The sequence below is a fragment of the Plasmodium brasilianum genome, chromosome 5 (assembly GCF_023973825.1).
Source record: "Plasmodium brasilianum strain Bolivian I chromosome 5, whole genome shotgun sequence".
NCBI classification, from domain to species: Eukaryota; Apicomplexa; class Aconoidasida; order Haemosporida; family Plasmodiidae; genus Plasmodium; species Plasmodium brasilianum.
Genome location: NC_090118.1, coordinates 1,289,167 through 1,310,695, shown reverse-complemented (window position 1 = coordinate 1,310,695; position 21,529 = coordinate 1,289,167). Strand labels below are relative to the sequence as shown.

Below are 21,529 nucleotides of genomic sequence, written 5' to 3'. Positions count from 1 at the left end.
TTATTTTATTTATACTATTTATATTATTTATGTTTTTTTTTTTTTTTTTTTTTATACACTCTTATTTCTCTAAACGTACGTGCAACTTTTCACATGTATATGCATACGTATATATATATATATATATATATATAAAATGGTAAAAACCTTTATTTTTTCCACAAAAATTTAGCACCTACAACATGCGTTTATTCGTATGGCCGCTTATACGTTGATCGTTTTTACACTTATCTACACAAACGTTTTTTATATGTGTATGTGCAAAACTACGCAGGAGGTATATTTTCCACTTTTTTTTTTTTTTTTTTTTTTTTTTCAAATAATCATTATTTGCATTACTCTATAACGTTAAAATTAATTATGTGCTCAAAAATAAAAAAAAAAATTCTTGAAAATTTCTAATTAAAACATTGAATTAAAACTTAAAATAGCACAACAAATACGTATATGTGCGTGTCCATATGTGTACACATATGTAAATAAATATATATACATAAATATATGTTCGTCTGCATATACTACCTGCATATATTGTGCTCATATATTGTATGTATATAATGTATTATATATAGTGTATATATATATATATATATATAAAAGAAAAGTAGAAATATATTATTTATGCGTTAGCACTTATTAATATATTAATAACTCTCTACAAATTATAAGATACACTTTACTATTTTTCTATCTTTCTTTTTTCATTTATCATATTTTCAATTTTCATCTTCTTATTTAGTACGTATTAATATCTTCCTTTTATATATATATATATATATATATTTTTATTTCTTTTTATTTTTTTTTTATTTCCCCCTTTCTCTTTGCTGAAAAAGGTGTAGCACATTTATTATAATTTACTAAAACGGGAATTTTATTTTTTAATTTTTCTTTTTTTTATAAAATAGAAATTAACACAAAAAAGGAAAAGAAATTTTTTGTTTTTTTTTATAATGATTTTTAAAATACCATCATGAGGAAAAAGTAAAACAAGAAAAAACAAAACAAGAAAAAAGAACACATATGTATGTGTAATTATTCCTTTACACAACTAAGATAAATTATAACTTTTTTTTTTTTTTTTTTTTTTTTTTCTTGTAAATTTTAATCATAAAATTACATGTGTATACCTTTTGGACAAATAGAAATTTTTCTTTTCCACAATGAGTGAACGTATATGTATATATACACATGTATACACATTTGTACGTTTATGTATATATACACATGTATACACATTTGTACGTTTATGTATATATACACATGTATACACATTTGTACGTATATGTATATATATACATGTATACACATTTGTACGTATATGTATATATATACATGTATACACATTTGTACGTATATGTATATATATACATGTATACACATTTGTACGTATATGTATATATATACATGTATACACATTTATACACATATATACAAATATATATACTCATATGTGTACATGTAAATTCTTTTTTTAGCATTTTTTTTTTTTTTTAATATATTTTATTACCATGTATGTACCATGGTGCAACAAGAAATTTTGAAGCTTATTGACGAGTACGTTTTACAAACACATGTTTGTACATGTTCATGAACCATCTTTTGTTCTTCTGTTCTTTCATTTTTCTATTTTTACTTTTTTGCTTTTTTATTTTATTACTTTTTTGCTTTTTTATTTTATTACTTTTTTGCTTTTTTATTTTATTACTTTTTTGCTTTTTTATTTTATTACTTTTTTGCTTTTTTCCGTTTTTTGATTTTGCATATTTTTTTTCAAACATCTTGTGGTGTATACCCGTTTAATTTTTTCCTTCTTTTTTATTTTCCCTTTTCTCTTTTGAATAGTTTTGATAAGAAAAGTAATATAAAAATTTACGCATTTAACGTTAAATCATTTTTTATTATTTTTTTTTTTTTTGTAAACCCTCTAAAGATATTTTTATTAACATCCAGAATAGCAAGTGTAATAAGTAATTATAAAAATTTTATTTGTATTCTACAATGTTTTTTAAAAAAAAAAATAGTCAGGATTATATAATACCAAATTTAAGCATCCATGTTTTTGTGTGTGTGTGTGTGTTTATATTTTTATATGTACGCACTAAGTGTATTATTAACATGTTCATAATTCAGAAAAGAGAAAATTTAAATTTCCCCTAAATGTTACATATAATGCAATAAATGAAGTCAAAATATATGTGCGCACACACCAATGAATTACCGAGGAAAAGTATACATGTAAATAATACATGCGTATAAGAGCAAATGGACACATATATATATATATATATATATATACATATGTATATTTGTATATTTGTGCGTGTGAGTAAGCTTGAAGGTTGTACCTCTTTTTTCTTGCGTATTAATGAAGATTACATTTGTGCGAAAGCCAGAAAATAAACATTACATATATAAAATTTTAAAGCACTTTCTCATTTTGGCGGAACAAAAATTTGAATATTTATAAAACACAGTCATACATGCTACGCAAAATTTTTATAAATTATTTGTCTTTTGAAATGAATATATTCTTAACGGAGTTAGTCAAACGTTAAAACAATTTTACTATATAAAGAGAGTGAAATATATTTGCTTCTAATGTTGACATAGTTACGTTCTGCTTTCAAGATGAACGCGAACAAGAGTTTACTTAATCCCTAACTTTTGTAAATATACACATGTGTATTTATTCATGTGTGTACTTAAAAAAAAATTATGCTCTGTTTGTAAGCGCAGTCTCCATCGTCAAGCTTCCCCATTAATCAAATTTAAATACCAGTTTCTGCACAAATTTTATCTTTTTCGTTATGCTACATTATTATACAACTGTTTTATAATTCTTAAATTATGAACGACAGTGTTCAATAATTAATTTTTTGTTCAACCTTTTTCAAATATAGCACAGCATTTACACAGTTATACATGTACTTACTCAAAAATTGATTGACTACATTTTTGTTTATCCAAATGAAATGTTTTTTTCTTTTTATTACATTTACATTTATTTCATACATGCAATTTAATATTTAGTAAAGGATACTATATATATAAAATATGTACGGAAATGCAGTCTTGTGTTGTTTCCGCCCCAAAATTTAGCCCATATTTTGCGTTTATTTCTTTTGTAAGCTGTAAGAATGCCTCATCAGCTCCTAATACATCAAGTTATAAGAGAGTATACACACGTATATTATATGTATACATATATATATGTGTGTATATGTATACATATACGTATTATCTTATTTTTTCTTTAAATTATTCCCCTTTCTCATCGTATATACGTTTTCATTCCGAACTTCTAATATTATGAACGTGTACATAAAATGTTGCAGGATAAAAATGTGCAATATAAAACATTTTTTGTGAAAAAAATTCTTTTCAAAATGGCCATGTTTTTTAAAAAAAAAAATTATTATGATTATATAATGATAATTAAAGAAAAGGAAAAAATATTTTCTTATAAAAAAACAAAATAATAAAAAAAACAAAATAATAAAAAAAAGAGCGTTTATAATTATGCAATATGCACTTAACTGTTATGTTCATTAATGCAATATTTAATGAAACGTTTAAAAATTTTCTTGTTTTATTTATCAAGCTGTTGGGAAACTGGAAAATTTTAAAATCAAGATTAAAAGTGAAAAAGACAAAAATGAATTTATTTTTTCGCGTTTTTAGCGTTTTCCGCTTTTTTTTTTTTTGAAAGAGTGCGCAAAAACGAGCTCTATGGCACGCCCATCAACTGCAAGCCCGTTGTAAAAACCTTCGAAACGACATGCCCTACTATTCCTGAAGCAGTTTTTGGTAAGCTGGAAGGATGATAAGCTACGGGGGGTGGTGGAGGAAGAGCCGTATATGCACTGTTATTAGGATTATTGTTCTTGTTATTCATAGGATGGTTATAATTATTTGGTTGCATATTATTCCCCTTATTATCATTATGGTTATGATCATCAATACTATTATTATCACTTTCCTCATCATTACTACTATTATTTTCACTGTTGTTGTCGCTTTGGTTTCCTCCATTTTCATCCTCTTCATCATCGCTGTCTTCATCGTCATCATTTTCATTCTCTTTCGATTTGGCTTTTAAAAATATGAACGATTCATTTTTTTTTGCTTCTAAAGAATTCTTATTCAAATGTTCAGAATTATTATGCAGTACTGCCCTTTCCTTATTTTCATTATGCGTTTTGACGTTTTTTAAATTTAAAAAAGCTGTTTTATTATCTAATTTATCTGTTAACTGAGTATTACCAAACACACGATTTTTCTTTCTTAAAACACTTTTCCCATCAACATAATAACACATAAAAAGTAAAAATAAACTTATAGTCTTCTTTGTACACATTTTAGATAAAAATTTATAAAAAATACATAAAATGTTTCAACTCTATTTCATAATTTACAATTTTTTAAATAATCTTATGTGCGTAAATTCCATTATAATGTTTTGTTTGTTCCCCCCGTCCTTATTTTTTTCCACCTTGAATTTAACTTATTATGTTGTAAATAATGCTCTCCTAATTAATTTTTATGTCTTCGATTTATTATATTACCCTTGATTTTATGCATAAATATGTCTACATATGCACATACATATATATCATACATATATATCATACATATATATCATACATATATATCATACATATATATCATACATATATATCATACATATATATCATACATATATATCATACATATATGTATATCATATACGTATGTTCATCACGCACGAATGTACACTGATATGTCTTTTTTCGTTTTTAAAAAAAATTTCATTCTTTGTACACACAACTGAAATATTCGATATGTTGTAAAAAAGAAACATAACAAAAAAAAAAAATTAATGTCAATCTTTACTATAAAACAAAATTCCTATTTTTTTTTATTTTTTTTTGTTTATTGATCTCAAAAAATTGATTTTTCAGCAAAAATGTATATACATGTGCATATATGTGTGTATGGTTAATATATACAATTCGCCTACATGTGCATTCGCATATTTCCATTTTTCTCTTCGCTAAGTGTGTATAGACAGGGCACCAACATGCAGAATAAGTTACTGGGTTGAACTATCAATTCACGCATTAACAACTATGCGTTAAAAAATTAAATAAACGAATGAATTATAATCTTTAAACTTTTACATATTTCCATGTTTTCCCCTTTTATATGCTGTAAAGAAGGAAAAAAAAAAAAAAATAGAGCGAATAGACCAAAAAGACCAAATAGACCAAATAGACCAAATAGACCAAAAATACCAAATAGACCAAATAGACCAAAAAGACCAAATAGACCAAATAGACCAAATAGACCAAATAAACCAAAAATACCAAATAGACCAAATAGACCAAATAGACCAAATAGACCAAATAGCGCGAAAACAAATGGGGGAAATACATCCCTATAATGCTAACCATCAACGGTTATTAAATAAAGAAAAATTTTAAACATCAAAAATATTTTTATCCTATTTTGTTCATTTTTTCTTTGAAAATACTTTTTCCCCTTTTTAACTGTTCTGAGGATTTATTCTCACATTATGCTTAAAAAATGATAGAGTTCTTTCCTTCCGTTTATAAAGAAATATTATTAATTAGTGAAGAAGTGATGTCTATACAAATAATAATTATTCTTTTATACAAATAGATAAACAAAACAGCGAAATAAAAAAATCTTTAAATAAGAAAACGAAGATAATATAGAAATTATAATTGCTAAGAAAGTGTTACAAAATTGACTAGTACTATATATATTATTCATGTGTGTACAATGTAGATTAATATGCACAAACTTCTGTACATGCAAACATACACGTGGACTTACAAACGCATATTTATATACTCATCTAATAATAAAAAACAACTGCATTCATATCTTTCAGCACTAATGAAATATGCAATTTTATATATATATATATATATATATATATATATATATATATATATATCATAACAGCTGTGCAGAAATGCAACTATTTCGTTTGATAAAGACAGAAAAGTGCAATTTCGCATGAACAGTTCATAATAAAATTTTCTCTTAATTTGCCCTTGATTTGTCCTTGATTTTTTTCATAATCTTACATCATTTTTACCTCATTTTTACCTCATTTTTACCGTATTTTTATAATATTTTCTTAATTTTCTCATTCGTTTAAACATTTATTCTTCCATGTTTGAGAAAATTTCATCAGAGAATAAGAAAATAAAAAAAAAATAAAAAAGAATAAAAATTCTTATCTTTTTCCTGAATTTTAAATTTCCATTTTCATATTCAATTCCGTTTTTCTCTTTCCTTTTAAAAATATAATATAAAAAAACCATCCTCATTTATATGGAGATACATATATATATATAGATCGTAATAACAATTAACGCTTTTTTAAAAATATCATTTTTTTTTTTTTTCTCATAGTTTCACCAATATATATTTATACATACGTATACTATTCCTTTGAACATTGTAAAAATAGCTTTTAAACTTCAAATTATGCATTATGCCAGAAATAATATAACGAAAGTATTTTTTATCATTTTCAATTTTATATACATATATATATATATATATATATATGCGTACGCATACATAGATATATGTACGTATGTAAAACAAATCAGTGTGTTTTCATTTTCTTTATTGTATTTTGCTCTCCTTACACTTTTTTGTAAGCATTTTTTATGTATACACATTTATGCAGCCATGTTTGTACATATTATTACATGCCCCCTTTTTGTAATACTAAAATTATTTAATTTTTTTCTCCGTTTTGCGCTTGCAGTAGTAAAAAAAAATATGTATATGTATATTTATAAGCATATGTATATGTATATGCATATGTATATATGTATATATATATATATATATACACTTTGCATATATTGTACAACGCCGCATAAAAAATGTTGAATTAATCTGAATAAAAAAAAAAATCTACCTGTATTAACTGTGCAACACATGAATAAAAAATATTAGATAAATCTAAAAAATAAAAGTAAAAAAGAGCAATGAAAATAGCAAAAAAAAGCAAAAATATATCAAAAATAGTATAAAAAATAACGGCAAAAATAAAGGCAAAAATAACGGTAAAAATAATGGCAAAAATAATGGCAAAATTAATAGCAAAAATAATAGCAAAAATAATGGCAAAAATAATGGAAAAATAATAGCAAAAATAATAAACACGTAACACTATAAATAATGCAGTTAAAGTACCATATCCCGCCGCAATACATATTTTCCTTTAGACGATTATTTTCTCTTCTGTTCATAATTTTTTTAAAGAAAATTTTGTTGCATTGAAAAATCGCATATTTTATTTTTAGTAGACACAAATACTACAAAATTTTCCTATTTCGAAAATTATTTTAATAATAAAATGTGCAAAATGAAAAAAATAGAAAAGAAGGAAAAAATGTAATTCTTTACACAAATTCGCATATATATATGTATATATATGTATATGTATATATATATATATGTATATATATGTATATATATATATATATATACATATATAATATTATTATACCAAAAGGAAAGAAAAAAAAAAATAAATAACAAAGCGGAAAATGTTTAAATTAAATTTGGATAGCTATTATTATATGTATATAAAAGGTCTATTTAAGAGAAAGCACCTTATTGTACTTTTAGTTAACCTTATTATAATTTTATCTTTTCATAAAAAGACAACAGGCAATTTTTACATCTTAAAAAATTATTTAAATATACTTGGTTATATAGATAAAAAACAAGGAAAAAATTATAATATTATAAAAGAAAGTCATTATGACCCAAATGAAACAAAAAAAAAAAATACTTGGGAGGAGGGTGGTATTCCATTTTTAATACATACAACAGAAGATACAAATAATTATATAGATATAAAACAATATAATAACTCATTTTTAAAATTTTTAAAAAACTACATACATATAAGAAACAGTTACCTATACAAATGGAGTTTCTTTTATAAAATCATAACTCCTATAAACATTTTAGTAAAAGAAAGACAAAATTCAAATTTAGAATTAATAATAAAACATGAAGATATTTTAAACAGCATAGTTAAGATAACTTCACTTGTAATACAGGAAGATACAAAAAACAATAAATTAATTAAAAAACGTACTTTATTATCATTAACTAAAAGACGTAAAAATAAAAAATCTCGTAAGGACAAATCTTCAAGAAAAAATAAGAAATTAAGAAAAAAAAAAAAAAAAAAAAGAAAAAAAAAAAAAAAAAAAAAAAAAAAAGGAGAAAAAAAAAAAGAAAAAAAAGAAAAAGAACAAGAGGAGAAAAAAAAAAAATAAAAAAAGGAACAAAAAATACCAAGATGATGATGATGAAGAAGAAGAGGAAGATATAACAAATGAAAAATACCAAAAATATAAAAGAAATAGACGTAGAAGAAAAGATGATGATATACCAATGATTGAAGCTTCTACATCGTATGAAGATGACGATTATCGGAACAGAAAGAGAATGATTGATGAGGATAGTGAAAATGATGAAGACGAAGAGTATCCCATTGAAAAGAAAGGGAAAAGGGAAAAAAAAAAGAAACATATCGATGAGGATTTAGAACTTGAACTAAAAAAGAAAAGGAAAAAAGCGAGAAAAAGAAAAAGAAGAGACCATGACGATGAAGAGGAAGAGGACTATATACAATTTAAACCCAAAAGAAAAAAATTAAGGGCCGATAAAGAAAATGATTATACATATAAAAAACATGATTTAGATGAAGAAGATATAAAAGAAAAAAAACATGAACTCGAAGAAGTAAATGATGTTGTCAGTGAATTATCAACGAAAAAACATCTTTTAGAAAAAGCTGAAGATCATATGCTAAAATTGCTCAAAACCATTCATTCGTTAGAAACAAAAAAGTAACCACAGAGCTATTCCATTTTATTTATATGTTAGCTTTTGCATTAAAGTGAACATATTTTACTTATGCGCACATACACATAAGGATGAAGAATGTAGAGTTATTTAAAAAACGAAATGCGGTTAATGAAAAATGTGCACTCTTAATTTTTTTTTTCTTGTTATTTTTGTTTTGCCTATTATTTTTTTTGTTTTTATCTTTGTCTTTGTTTTTTCTATTATTTTTTGTTATTGTTTTTTCTATTATTTTTTCTATTATTTTTTCTATTATTTTTTGTTCTTTTTTTTTTTTTTTTTTTTTTTTTTTTTTTTTTTTTTTTTTTTTTTTTAATTTTATAAAATAATTTTTAAACTTTTTTAATTTTTATTTTCATAATTCTTTTACATTTAATCTTTAATAAGACAATGCAAAAAAAAAGAAAAATATTAAATATTTTCAAACTTTCATGCCACAAAAAAAAAAAAATAAAATAAAATAAAAAGCGAAAAGAGAAAAGAGAAATGGTAAATAAGAAAGACAAGAGAAAAAAATAAAGAAAAACACAGAGAAAAAAATAAAGAAAAACACAGAGAAAAAAATAAAGAAAAACACAGAGAAAAAAATAAAGAAAAACACAGAGAAAAAAATAAAGAAAAACACAGAGAAAAAAATAAAGAAAAACACAGAGAAAAAAATAAAGAAAAACATAATGAAAAAAATAAAGAAAAAAAAAAAAAATCAAACAAATACAAAGAAAAAACAATTATATTGTATCATTCTTTTCGATTATAACTTCACAGTTATCTCTATTCCGGTTAATTCGAATTATGCTAACCCCCTTTTTTTTAATGCACAGAATTTATTGGTGTGCCCTGAGGGCAAGTATACGATAAACACGTTTGCACCTATATGTGTGCATGGGTATATATATATATATATATATATATATACGAATATATGTATATGTATGTATACGTATATAGGCCTATATACTGGCTAATTTACAAACATACAAACATATATGCACACATATATGTACTTCTCTTAAATGAGATCAGGGTAAAATCTGGGACAATCATGCCTAAGTGTATTATAATGCCCTTATGTGCCTTGCATTAGTTTAACTATTTTTGTGTCCTTTACAATTACGTTCTTTTTATATATCTACTAAAAGCAACTGCATTAAAATCTATATACATACATATATATATGTATGTATATGTATATATGCTCACCTTAGAATACTTCTTGTCGAATTACCAATATTTCAAGCTTGTCCTTAAAACATATGATATACCCCACGTGCATTACGCCTTAATTCATATTTTACACATATTCGCTCATAAATATGTTCATATATATTTTTTTCCTTTTTTATGGGTATATTTTAAAAAGGTGTGTGACAAAAAAAAAAAAAAAAAAAAAAAAAAGCTAGCTGTAAGAATTTTCAATTTTCCACCAAATGGCTAGCAAAAAAAAAAAAAAATAGATATATATATATGTATGTATGTTTTTTTTTTTTTTTTTTTTAAATTCAATTTTTGGTACATTTGAATGCTTCTTTAACAATGATCATTTTTATGGTAGAGAAGTATCTAAGCCAAAATTCATTTTCGCTGATTAGTTTTGGAACAACATTATATCTTACTTTTTTTAAATTATTAATTTCTTTTAATAATGATTTTGCCCACAGAACAAAGTTCTCATCAAAATGAAATGCATCTAAACTATTTCCTTCTGTCATATGAAAGAAGGTTTCTTCATCCATTGTTATATCCTTTATATATTCAATTATATTTTGAATTGTTATAATGCTTATATCTACATTTAAATCATGACTTCCCCATTTAATAATTTCATTCCAGGGAAATTTTAACTCGAATTCTGAAAAAAAAAAAGGTACACAAGTATATATAGTATATGTACGTATAAATAGATGTACACTTCAATATATGTGTGTACACAGGTATGTGTTTTTACTGCAAATGCATGCTTGCGTAAAAATATTTATAATGGTCAACATTGCTTTGAAATAACACGACCAGACAAATTTCTAAATAGACTCTGGCACGGAAAACATACATATGTGTTCTTATTTATGGACGTGTTTGTTTCACATGAGCAGTCATATATATATATATATATATATAAACGATATGTATGTACATAAAATAAACAATATAGGTAAACATATCTCTTTTTTGCTTAAAAATAATAAACCTTTTTCATACTGCATTTCACATAACTCATATTTCTTTCTCCTGCTATGCTTATTTCCCATTATAATAACAGAATTGTACCTAACATATAATATCATTTCTGCATTACTTCGCCTTTTTTAACTGCTCTTAATTTTAAAATATACAAATTAATATTCATATTTTAAAATATACATATTAATATCCATATTACATTTAAACGCAAAAATTTAATTATTTACCAAAAAAAAAAAAAAAAAAAATCAAAAAGTTAATACATTAAAACATCAATACATTCATACGATAAAACATCAATACATTCATACGATAAAACATCAATACATTCATACGATAAAACATCAATACATTCATACTATAAAAAATCAATACATTAGTACGATAAAACATCAAAACAATAAAACAATGTACGTAAGTTTAGGCCAAATACATAACTGCTTTACCGAAAGAACAAAAAAAAAAATTAAAATTATTTCCTTTTCAAAAATACCATATGCGTGTTTCATATGGTGTATCTCTTTTTAGTATTTTATTATTTTTTATTTAAATGTATACATGCTTATAATGTGTATGTATTCAAGTACTTTTTCCTTATTTATACATTCAATTTGCATATTTAATTTTATGCCTTTTTTTTTGTTTTATTTTGTTTATTTGAATATACGACACAAAAGCTAAAATGATTGAGTTTTTGTTAATGGTTAATAAACAAGGGCAAACCAGGTTAAGTCAGTACTATAACCACTTAAGTATCGAAGAGAAAACAATATTGGAGGGAGAACTAATAAGAAAATGCTTATCTCGAGTTGATTATCAGTGCTCTTTTTTGCAGTATAGAGAATATAAAATTATATACAGAAGGTTAATTAATGCATAAAAAAAGATGTATATTTTTCCTCAAATGCTCTATCAGTTGAAAGTTGTTTTCACAAGGAAAAAAGGAAAAAAGGAAAAAAGATAAAATAAAAAAAAAAAAAAAAAAAAACTACTAAAGCACAGCTGACCTTGTGTCCTTATTAATTTGTTAAAATGCTAATACAAATATGCCAGTTTATATTTGTATTTATTTGTACATATACGTGAACATCCACACATACATATGCACATACATACGTATACACACACAAATGTATATACATGAATGTGTACCACCATTTGTTCATTCACTTATTCCACTCCATACCAATTCCGTATTTGTTTATTTTTCCTCCATCTTTTTTAGATATGCTAGCTTATATTTAATAGTCGGTGTTACAAACCAGGATGTTAACGAATTTGCCATACTTGAAATGATTCATAACATTATTGAAATTCTAGATAAGTATTATGAAAATGTTTGTGAACTGGACATCATGTTTAATATTGATAAAACTCATTTTATAATTGATGAAATTATTTGCAATGGAGAAATTTGCGACATGAACAAAACGAATGTACTACGACCAATTTTGTTAATGGACAAATTCTCTTTAAAAATGTGAAAAAAAAAAAAAAAAAAAAAAAAAACATACAAAAGGAGCAAAAACTACCTGACTTAATCAGGAATGTGCTATAGATTACAAAAAAAAAAAAAAAAAAATTATGCACAAGCTAGGTAATCTGTAGATTATTATCTTACGTCAATTTTATTTTTATATTTAAAAAAAATAAAATAATCAAATGGTGAAAGTAATAATACAAGTGTAATAAAAAATGTTTATGTACAACTCAGAACATTTTTTTACACTTATTACAACTGCTTAATTTTACTGAATTAATAAAAAAAAAAAAAAGGGAAAATAAATCAGCACCATTATCCAATAAGTTTTGAGAAAAAACGAGGAACTATATATTATTTCTAATTGGGGAAAATGAAGGAAAATAAGAAAAATAAGAAAAATAAAAAAAACTATGTAAAAACGACAATGTTATGCGCATAACAACATGTTTATTATAATACCCAGGTATAGTGGTGAATATCTACTAAGTTTTATGTGAAAAAGGATGAGAAGAGAAGAGAAGAAAAGAAGAGAAGAAAAAAAGAGAAGAAAAGAAGAGAAGATAAGAAGAAGAGAAGAAAAGTAGAAGAGAAGAAAAGAAGAAGAGAAGAAAAGAAGAAGAGAAGAAAAGAAGAAGAGAAGAAAAGAAGAAGAGAAGAAAAAAAGAAGAGAAGAAAAGTAGAAGAGAAGAAAAGAACGAGGTATTTATACATGTACATACATATATGTATATATATTTATATTTGTATGTGCGTGTACCTCTACAAAGTGGAAATGCTAAACAAATATATTCATTAAAATATGATTTATATATTTTTTGAAAAAAAAAAGAAAAAAAAAAAAGTGTTCACATTTTTTAGCTCAACTTTGGAGAGAGGTAATAATTTTTTAAAAATCCTGCAAAGATATCATAGTGTATAATTCTCTACAAAATTACAAAGAATACCATTCTGACAATATAAACAAGAATACATATGAATTTTTAATAAAATTGCTTTGTTTCTTGCAATAGTTTCATCGCCATACTTATATATGGGAAAAAAGTACTTATGAACTTTATTTAATTTATCTTTAAATTTAAGAATGAATTTGTTATTTTTTATCTGTATTCCATTAATTTCCAAAGAATTAAGTAAATCCTTTTTATTTTTATTTTTTTTTTTATTTTCATTGTTTTCTCTATTTTTAGTTTTGGAGCAATTTGTTCCATTTTTTTCAAAACTTTTTCTATTACAATTATTAACGCTCATTTTTGTTTTATCTTTTTTCATACTTATATGTAATAATTGTCCTTTATCATTTACTAAATTTTTTGAATTTTTTATTTTTTTATCGTTTAACTTTACAAAAGCATTTTTACCATCAGGAACTTCTGAACTAGTTTCTTTAATGTTATTAACTATATTACTATTGATGGCCATTTTATCTTTGGTATTCCCTCTCGGTTCCATTATTGTTGTCATTCGTGTTATCGATTTACTTTTACCCTTTTCTTCTACTCCTACAATTTTTGATATGAAATTTTCTTTTTTTTCTCCTCTTTTATCATCCCTCTTTTCTGCTTTCATTTCTGCCTGTTTATAAATACACGATACCTTTTTATTATCCGATGCGTAATCATTTCCACCCCTCCCATTATTATAATCAACCCAATTCACTCTTATATTGGCGATTTTTCTATTTTTATTATGCTCCTCTATACTATTATTTTTGTGTCCGTTTGCAAAAATTATATTATTATTGCTATTCTTACAGTCTTTATTTCCTTCATTCACGTTAATATGATGATTGTAAATTTTATTAACGCTTTGACAGCTTCTTTTTTCGATTTTTTTCATTCCAACTTTTAATGTTTCTCCCATTAAAACGTTTTCAAGGAACTTTCTTCTTTCTTTTTTTTTACTTATTTAAATTTTATTTTCTCTTTTTATAATTATGGCAAGTATTATACCTTTATATTATGGTTTTCCTTATGTGTTTTTATTTATTTTATTCTGCGTTTATATGGCATATACGTATATATACATATATATATATATGATGTGTACACTTAACTTTTTGTGCCTTCCTTTTACTTTATTATCCGTACACTTTTATATTTTCTCATTTTTGTTGTTTTCCCTCAAAATTTTTTTTTTTTTTTTTTTTTTTTTTTTTTTTTTTTTTTTTTTTTTTTTTTTTTTTTTTTTCCTATTTTGCGTGTTAAACAATGCTTACAAAATGGCCATTCCTGTCATAATATTATTATTTGTTTTATTGTAGTTACTCATTTTATTTCTTTCTTTCGTCTTGTACATTTTTAATTTTTTTCATTTTTTCATTTTTTCATTTTTCTCATATAATGCATAAGCTACATTTCAGTTTAATTCTCTTCTACATTACACATCAATTCACATTTTACAAACATTACAGAGGATATACAACAAAATAATAAATGTTTTTCGAAGAAGCATATTTTTACGTGTGTAATAGCTATTTATTTCTCTCACCTGTGCTTCATGCTTGTATGTATACGTACATGTTTCATTAAAAAATAAAAAATAAAAAAATAAAATAAATAACAAAAAAAAAAAAAAATTTGCATGAAAATAAAATATCCTCTCTACCCCGATCTTCCTACATATTTTATAAATTTGCCAATAAAATGATGCTAGAACCATGTAGAAGTAGTTAAATAATGTTCAGTTATATCAGGAGAATACAATCATCGACATTAATATATAGAACTTAATTAAATCCTTGCAATGTTTATATATATATATATGTGCGTGTGTACTTAAATATATATATATATTCATATAAACATACGAATTACACATCTTATGCGCAATTTTTTTTTCACCTTCATTATGACCTGAACATGTCATAATATACGAAGTAACCGCTTTACATCTTATGCACAAATATGATTGGCATAAATTTTGAGCATACATTTTTTTTTTTTTAAGTTGACAAAAAAGAGAAAACACTTTTTACTTTCACTTTTACTTTCACTTTTACTTTCACTTTTACTTTCACTTTTACTTCCACTTTTACTTCCACTTTTACTTTCACTTTTACTTCCACTTTTACTTCCACTTTTACTTACACTTTTACTTCCACTTTTACTTCCACTTTTACTTATTTTTTTTCATTCTTTTCCTTTATTTTACAGATTTTCGAATTTTTTTTTTTAATATTTTCACATGTACACAGCAGACCATAACCGACAATTTTTTTGCCTAATTGTATTATCATCTTTTGCTATTTTGTAGGTTGCATATTTTGTTATGTTATGCATCTTTGTCATGCTAATTCTAGCTTACTGCTAAGATGTTCACACAGAAAGCAAAACTATTATTTATTGGCAATTATATTTATTTATGTCTCGATGTATGTGCATATATATTAAGGCATAAGTAATTATACGCAATTGCGCTTCTTTAAAAATTAGGCGAGTTCAATTTATTAATGAGGGAAAAAAAAAGAAAATTAACAGTTAAGCGGTTAAGCAGTTAAGCGGTTAAGTAGTTAAGCGGTTAAGTAGTTAAGCGGTTGAGCTGTCAGACCGTTAAACCGTCAAGCGGTTAAACCACTAAACAGCTAGACATTTCACTTGAATTTAAGTACTATTGCCGCGGTACACATGTATGCAGTACTCAGAAGTTAAATTTTTTTTTTTTCGAAAATGTATATGCAATTTTTAAGGACATTATTGCTGCAGTTTTCTCTAAACATTTTACTAGTCTTTTCATCATATGTATAGCAATAATTATTTAAAAAAAGATCTAGTATTTCTTCTCCTTTTTTTTCATTAATTGTACCTATATTAAAATTGTTGGGTATGTCCCATGATATTATTATTCCTCGTCTGTTTATTCTGTCAAGATTTTTAAGAAACACTTCTTCCTTTTTCTGCAAAACCAAAGTGTTCATCATGCATATACAAATATATATATATATATATATATATGCCCTTGCTTACACGCATGCCTACACACACATATTTACACACATGCCTACACACACATATTTACACACATGCCTACACACACATATTTACATACATGACCACACAAACATACTCTTACACATATAACTACACACATACGCACGTCCTATCATTTCTCTCTGCTAACCTTAGGGATGTATTCACCAACATTCAGACACAACACGTAATCAAATGTTAAAATGTTTCTTATATTTTCTGTACTCATTTTTATAGCTTTACTCTTTTCAAAAAGTTGATCTTTTTTTTTCATATCTTCTTTTTTGTTGGACATGTTAATCTTTTCAAGCAAGTTGGGCACAAAATGTTCGCTTGTAGCATCAAGCGTGTATATATTTTCTGAAAAGAAATACTTGCATTGCGCTCATATATACATATACGCATATATACATATATATATACATATATATATACATAGGAGGCTTAACTTATGGTAACACTCGTAGCACACAGGAAGAATTAGCAAAAGAAAAGAATATATATTTTTACATTTTTCTAAAACAAATGAACAAACTGACCATTTTTCAGGGAATTAACTAGCTTAAAATTACCATCCACACCAAAGGACTTTATTTTATGAAAATTCAATTCATTCACGTAGTACCCATAACCACACCCAACGTCTAAAACGGTCCTTGCTTCTGTAGGAAACGCATATCGCACATATACAAACGCGGGATGTATATATGTACATGTATATGTATATATTTATACATATACATACAAATACCCCTATATATACAAATACCCATAGACATGCATAAATACACAACTACACATACACAACTACACATACACAACTACACATACACAACTACACTTACACAACTACACATACACAACTACACTTACACAACTACACTTACACAACTACACATACACAACTACACTTACACAACTACACTTACACAACTACACTTACACAACTACACATACACAACTACACATACACAACTACACATACACAACTACACATACACAACTACACTTACACAACTACACTTACACAAATACACTTACACAACTACACATACACAACTACACTTACACAAATACACTTACACAAATACACATATATACTGTATCGTGTCCATATATGGGTAAGCTATCACCCATCAAAGCACGGGTGGAAAGCTCCTAAATGTTATAACAAAAAGAGGTACAACACAATCATTCATATAATAAAACACGTATGTTCATTACTTTTATCCTTAAAATATTTTACGATTAAGTTTGATAAAATATAATCAAACGAATAATTTAAGTTGGTTAACCAATACCCGTTTTCATGAATTCCCCATTTTATTGTAAAGCCTAAAAATCTTAAAGTTTCACTCAAAAGCTTGTGTTCATACTTTTTTATATAATACATATTTCCTCCTCACATTGGTTGTACATAAATAGAAAAAAGAAAAAAAAAATTTTACACTAAAAAACTTATTCCTTAGAATAGTTCATAATTTATAAGGTGCATCGATTTTAGGATAAGATAAAAAGGAAAATAAAAAAGTATCAAAAATAATATGATAAAATAAAAAAGTATCAAAAACAATATGATAAAATAAAAAAGTATCAAAAACAATATGATAAAATAAAAAAGTATAGGACAGCATAACTAAAAAGCTCGACGAAAAAAAAAAAAATAGAGAATACGATAAAAGTTCGATAAAAATATAATGCAGCAAAAAAAAAAAAAAATTAATCTTGTTAAGAGGAGCTTTCACAAAATCGTCCTTTAAATAATGTATAAAATAACAAAATGTTCAAATAATTTAAATGTTGGTATACATAAAAACAAGATTTCGCAATTTTAATTTTAATGTTTCAAACAAAGGTGCCAAACAGATAAAATGAACAAAATGATAACGAAAAACACAAACTCCGTTAAAAGGAAAAAACATCCTAGTGAATTGTCATAGAATAAGCAACGTGTAGTAGCTTCCTGCATATAATTTATAATTATATTATAATTAAATGATTATGGCAAAATTGCTTCAGTGCAAGCAAAAACAGGAAAAAAAGGAAAAAAAGGAAAAAAAAAAATAAAAAAAAAAAAAAAATATATTACTGTAAGTCTATGTATGGATACTTTGATTCTAACTGTTCATATTTCTTTCCTGAGATATTGTATACTAAATCTTAAAAAAAAAAAGTAAAAAAAAAAAAAAATGATACATATATACATTGCTTATGCCCCATACATGTAGATACCCATGTAGTTGATTTAAATTATTTAGCTCATATAACTCATTTGGATCACTTCAATTTTTTTTTTTTTCCCCTTTTTTAACATTCCCTATGCATGTATGTTTTAATTATTACATATTAAAATAGAAAGGTTAACGAAATGTATGAACAAATGAGTAAAGTGCCTATAAAAAGAAGGGAAATTTTTCCGTAAAAATATATATATATATATGCCTTAAAAAAATATTAACAAAACATGTATTTTACAAAAAAAAATTGTTCTATTCCCTGTTAAGGGGTAAATGCAAATTATAGAATAATTAAAAATATGGTTTCATATTTCTCAGAACACAATTATATATACACCCATACAAGCACATAGATACACGTATATATATATCTGTTCGCATGTAACGTATATCTCTTTTTACACTGAAAAATTTTTCATAAAAAAATAAAGGACAGGAATTGATAATATCCACGAATTGTACCTACGAAATACGTAAAAAGGCGTAAAATGGTACACAAAAACAGTTGTATACAAGTGTACTCCTGCGTGTTTACGCATATATGGACACGCACGAAAGAAATGTTAAAGATAAATACACAAAATTAACCGTATGTAGTTCTTTTTTATTTTTTATTCTTTCTTATTTCTTTTTTTTTTTTTTTTTTTTTAATCCTAACAATAAGGTATCAAAAATGATGAAGAGCTTCTCATCCATATTCTTTTTTTCCTTCAAAAGATTCTTGCTGTTGTTATAGATTAGCACTGAAATGCGAAGAATAAAAATGGAGAAAAAAAAAAAAAAAAAAAATATTGAAAAATGATATAATGGTGTTACCTTCTTCTTATATAAAAATAACAACTACACCTACACAGATATACATGTTCACAAAAAAAAAAAAAAAGAAAAAGAAAAATCTCAAGGGTAATAAGTAGCATGATTCACTGTATTCGCATTACCTGCAATGAATATTCGATGAAGAACGAATGGAAGTGCTATAACTATAAAAAAAAAAAAAAAAAAAAATTTTATTGATCATGTAGAAATATATATATGTATGTATGCAAGTATATGTGTACACATGTACACAAATGTTCGCGTAAAACATCCTCAGCGAGGGGGAAAGAACCCCCTTTGAGCTACTTATCTTTTATATGCTTCTTATGTATAATAACCTGAGTGCATCGAGGAGTATAAATTTAAATTCTGATGATTTTGTATTTCAGATAAAGTGTATAAAAATTTTAATACTGCATATATAAGCGATGTCCTGTATGTGTCAACACTTTTCGCTTTATTATTTCTTCTATTTAATATATAACAAAGTATTGAAATAACAAAACAATCAAATATTGATTCATATATTTGGCTCAATACCTTGAGAACACTAAAGCCTGACCCATTGAATGCATAAGAAATTATATGAACAAAGTAAAGAATATTAGAAAAAAAAAAAAATAATATTGCACAATGGACGGATTCTATTAATGCATTATTTCCTCTTCTTAACACTTCTCTTTTTCGATAGTAAACCAAAAATAAGAAGCTTAATATAACCATCAATAGCATGTATATCTCTACAAGACCTTTCACAAAAAAAAAAAAAAAAAAAAAAAAAAAAAATTATTAACATGCATGGTGAAAAATAAGGCCATGAATAAATGTGTACATAAGGTGAGGAAGTTTTAGAATATATGGAGAAAAAACGAAATGATAATACGATTTAACATTCCGAAACTAATGCAATACTCACTCAGTAGAGGTACATAATATAATATAGTATGCATTGTATAATATAAGGATTTATGTCCATGTGGACACTCCCCCTCATTCATAAATCAATTCGTACCTTGGTCTTCACAAGAAAATTGATCCTTCAAAAAGTTCATATTATTTCTGAACTCAATCTTGAACGCATTTTTATATTTCTTTCCACAATTAAGTAGAATAAAATTTAAATTTTTTTCCGTTAATTTATTATTTATATCTTTTTCATATACAAAATAGGATGTTTTAAGATACTCAGGTGATACATCATTAAAAGAATGCATAAACAATGCTTCCTTTTCCAAATCTGCGCAGTGTTTCCCTTTTCTATTTTGTGCATAATTATATATTTCATCATCTGTTTTGTCTAGTATAAGAAATTTTGTGTTAGGCACAAAAAGGTTAGACAATTTTACAATTCCATTTTTCTGTAAATTTTTCGTGTAACAGAAATTTGAAATTTTGCTATAATTTCTATCATTATACAGTCCATATATTACTTTAGATGATACAAAAATCGGGCTTATGTTTGCTCCCCTTAATAGCAGATTGATAACGTGTACCTTCATCTCTTTAACATATTGTACTAATAAAAAAGCATAATAGATCTTACTATTATAATTATTGTTATAATTATTACTGTTATAATTATTGTCGTTATAATTATTACTGTTATAATTATTGTCGTTATAATTATTGTCGTTATAATTATTGTCGTTATAGTTATTATTGATGTAATTGTTATAATTATTGTCGTTATAGTTATTACTGTTGTAATTGTTATTTGTTCCTCCCTCATATACTCTTACACACAATCCTTTCTCGCATTCTTTCAGAAAATTATCCTCATCTATGTTTGTTATGTACAGTAAAAGGAACAAAAAGAGGAGCAGCCTCTTTCTCAGTAGTACTCTTCCCATAATGTTATCCAAAAAAAAAAAAAAAAAAAAAATTTCAAAAAAACTTAAATTAAATATTGCACGGCAAGGTAAAATGTAACT

The 21,529-nt window shown here is 24.9% G+C and overlaps 6 protein-coding genes across 6 annotated transcripts; 2 read left to right on the top strand and 4 right to left on the bottom strand.

Moving 5' to 3' along the window:
• Positions 1 to 3,730: 3,730 nt before the first annotated feature.
• Positions 3,731 to 4,360, bottom strand: MKS88_001535 (apical asparagine-rich protein AARP; the record flags this gene model as incomplete). The annotated part of the gene is made up of 1 exon (XM_067214469.1): positions 3,731 to 4,360. The coding sequence occupies one exon, from the start codon at positions 4,358 to 4,360 to the stop codon at positions 3,731 to 3,733; it is 630 nt and encodes a 209-aa protein (XP_067074901.1).
• A 3,223-nt stretch (positions 4,361 to 7,583) lies between these two features.
• Positions 7,584 to 8,907, top strand: MKS88_001534 (uncharacterized protein; the record flags this gene model as incomplete). The annotated part of the gene is made up of 2 exons (XM_067214468.1): positions 7,584 to 8,096; positions 8,272 to 8,907. 2 exons carry the CDS (start codon positions 7,584 to 7,586, stop codon positions 8,905 to 8,907), a joined length of 1,149 nt encoding a protein of 382 aa, XP_067074900.1.
• A 1,511-nt stretch (positions 8,908 to 10,418) lies between these two features.
• MKS88_001533 (BSD-domain protein) lies at positions 10,419 to 11,201 on the bottom strand (the record flags this gene model as incomplete). Its single annotated transcript, XM_067214467.1, has 2 exons — positions 10,419 to 10,768; positions 11,105 to 11,201. The coding sequence occupies 2 exons, from the start codon at positions 11,199 to 11,201 to the stop codon at positions 10,419 to 10,421; spliced, it is 447 nt and encodes a 148-aa protein (XP_067074899.1).
• A 578-nt stretch (positions 11,202 to 11,779) lies between these two features.
• On the top strand, positions 11,780 to 12,581 carry MKS88_001532 (AP-4 complex subunit sigma; the record flags this gene model as incomplete). The annotated part of the gene is made up of 2 exons (XM_067214466.1): positions 11,780 to 11,961; positions 12,323 to 12,581. The coding sequence occupies 2 exons, from the start codon at positions 11,780 to 11,782 to the stop codon at positions 12,579 to 12,581; spliced, it is 441 nt and encodes a 146-aa protein (XP_067074898.1).
• Positions 12,582 to 13,486: 905 nt separating this feature from the next.
• MKS88_001531 (uncharacterized protein) lies at positions 13,487 to 14,440 on the bottom strand (the record flags this gene model as incomplete). Its single annotated transcript, XM_067214465.1, has 1 exon — positions 13,487 to 14,440. One exon carries the CDS (start codon positions 14,438 to 14,440, stop codon positions 13,487 to 13,489), a length of 954 nt encoding a protein of 317 aa, XP_067074897.1.
• A 1,783-nt stretch (positions 14,441 to 16,223) lies between these two features.
• On the bottom strand, positions 16,224 to 21,448 carry MKS88_001530 (methyltransferase; the record flags this gene model as incomplete). Its single annotated transcript, XM_067214464.1, has 12 exons — positions 16,224 to 16,472; positions 16,697 to 16,905; positions 17,085 to 17,207; positions 17,770 to 17,888; positions 18,635 to 18,698; positions 18,889 to 18,938; positions 19,185 to 19,244; positions 19,441 to 19,525; positions 19,721 to 19,762; positions 19,937 to 20,155; positions 20,231 to 20,338; positions 20,611 to 21,448. The coding sequence occupies 12 exons, from the start codon at positions 21,446 to 21,448 to the stop codon at positions 16,224 to 16,226; spliced, it is 2,166 nt and encodes a 721-aa protein (XP_067074896.1).
• Positions 21,449 to 21,529: the final 81 nt, after the last annotated feature.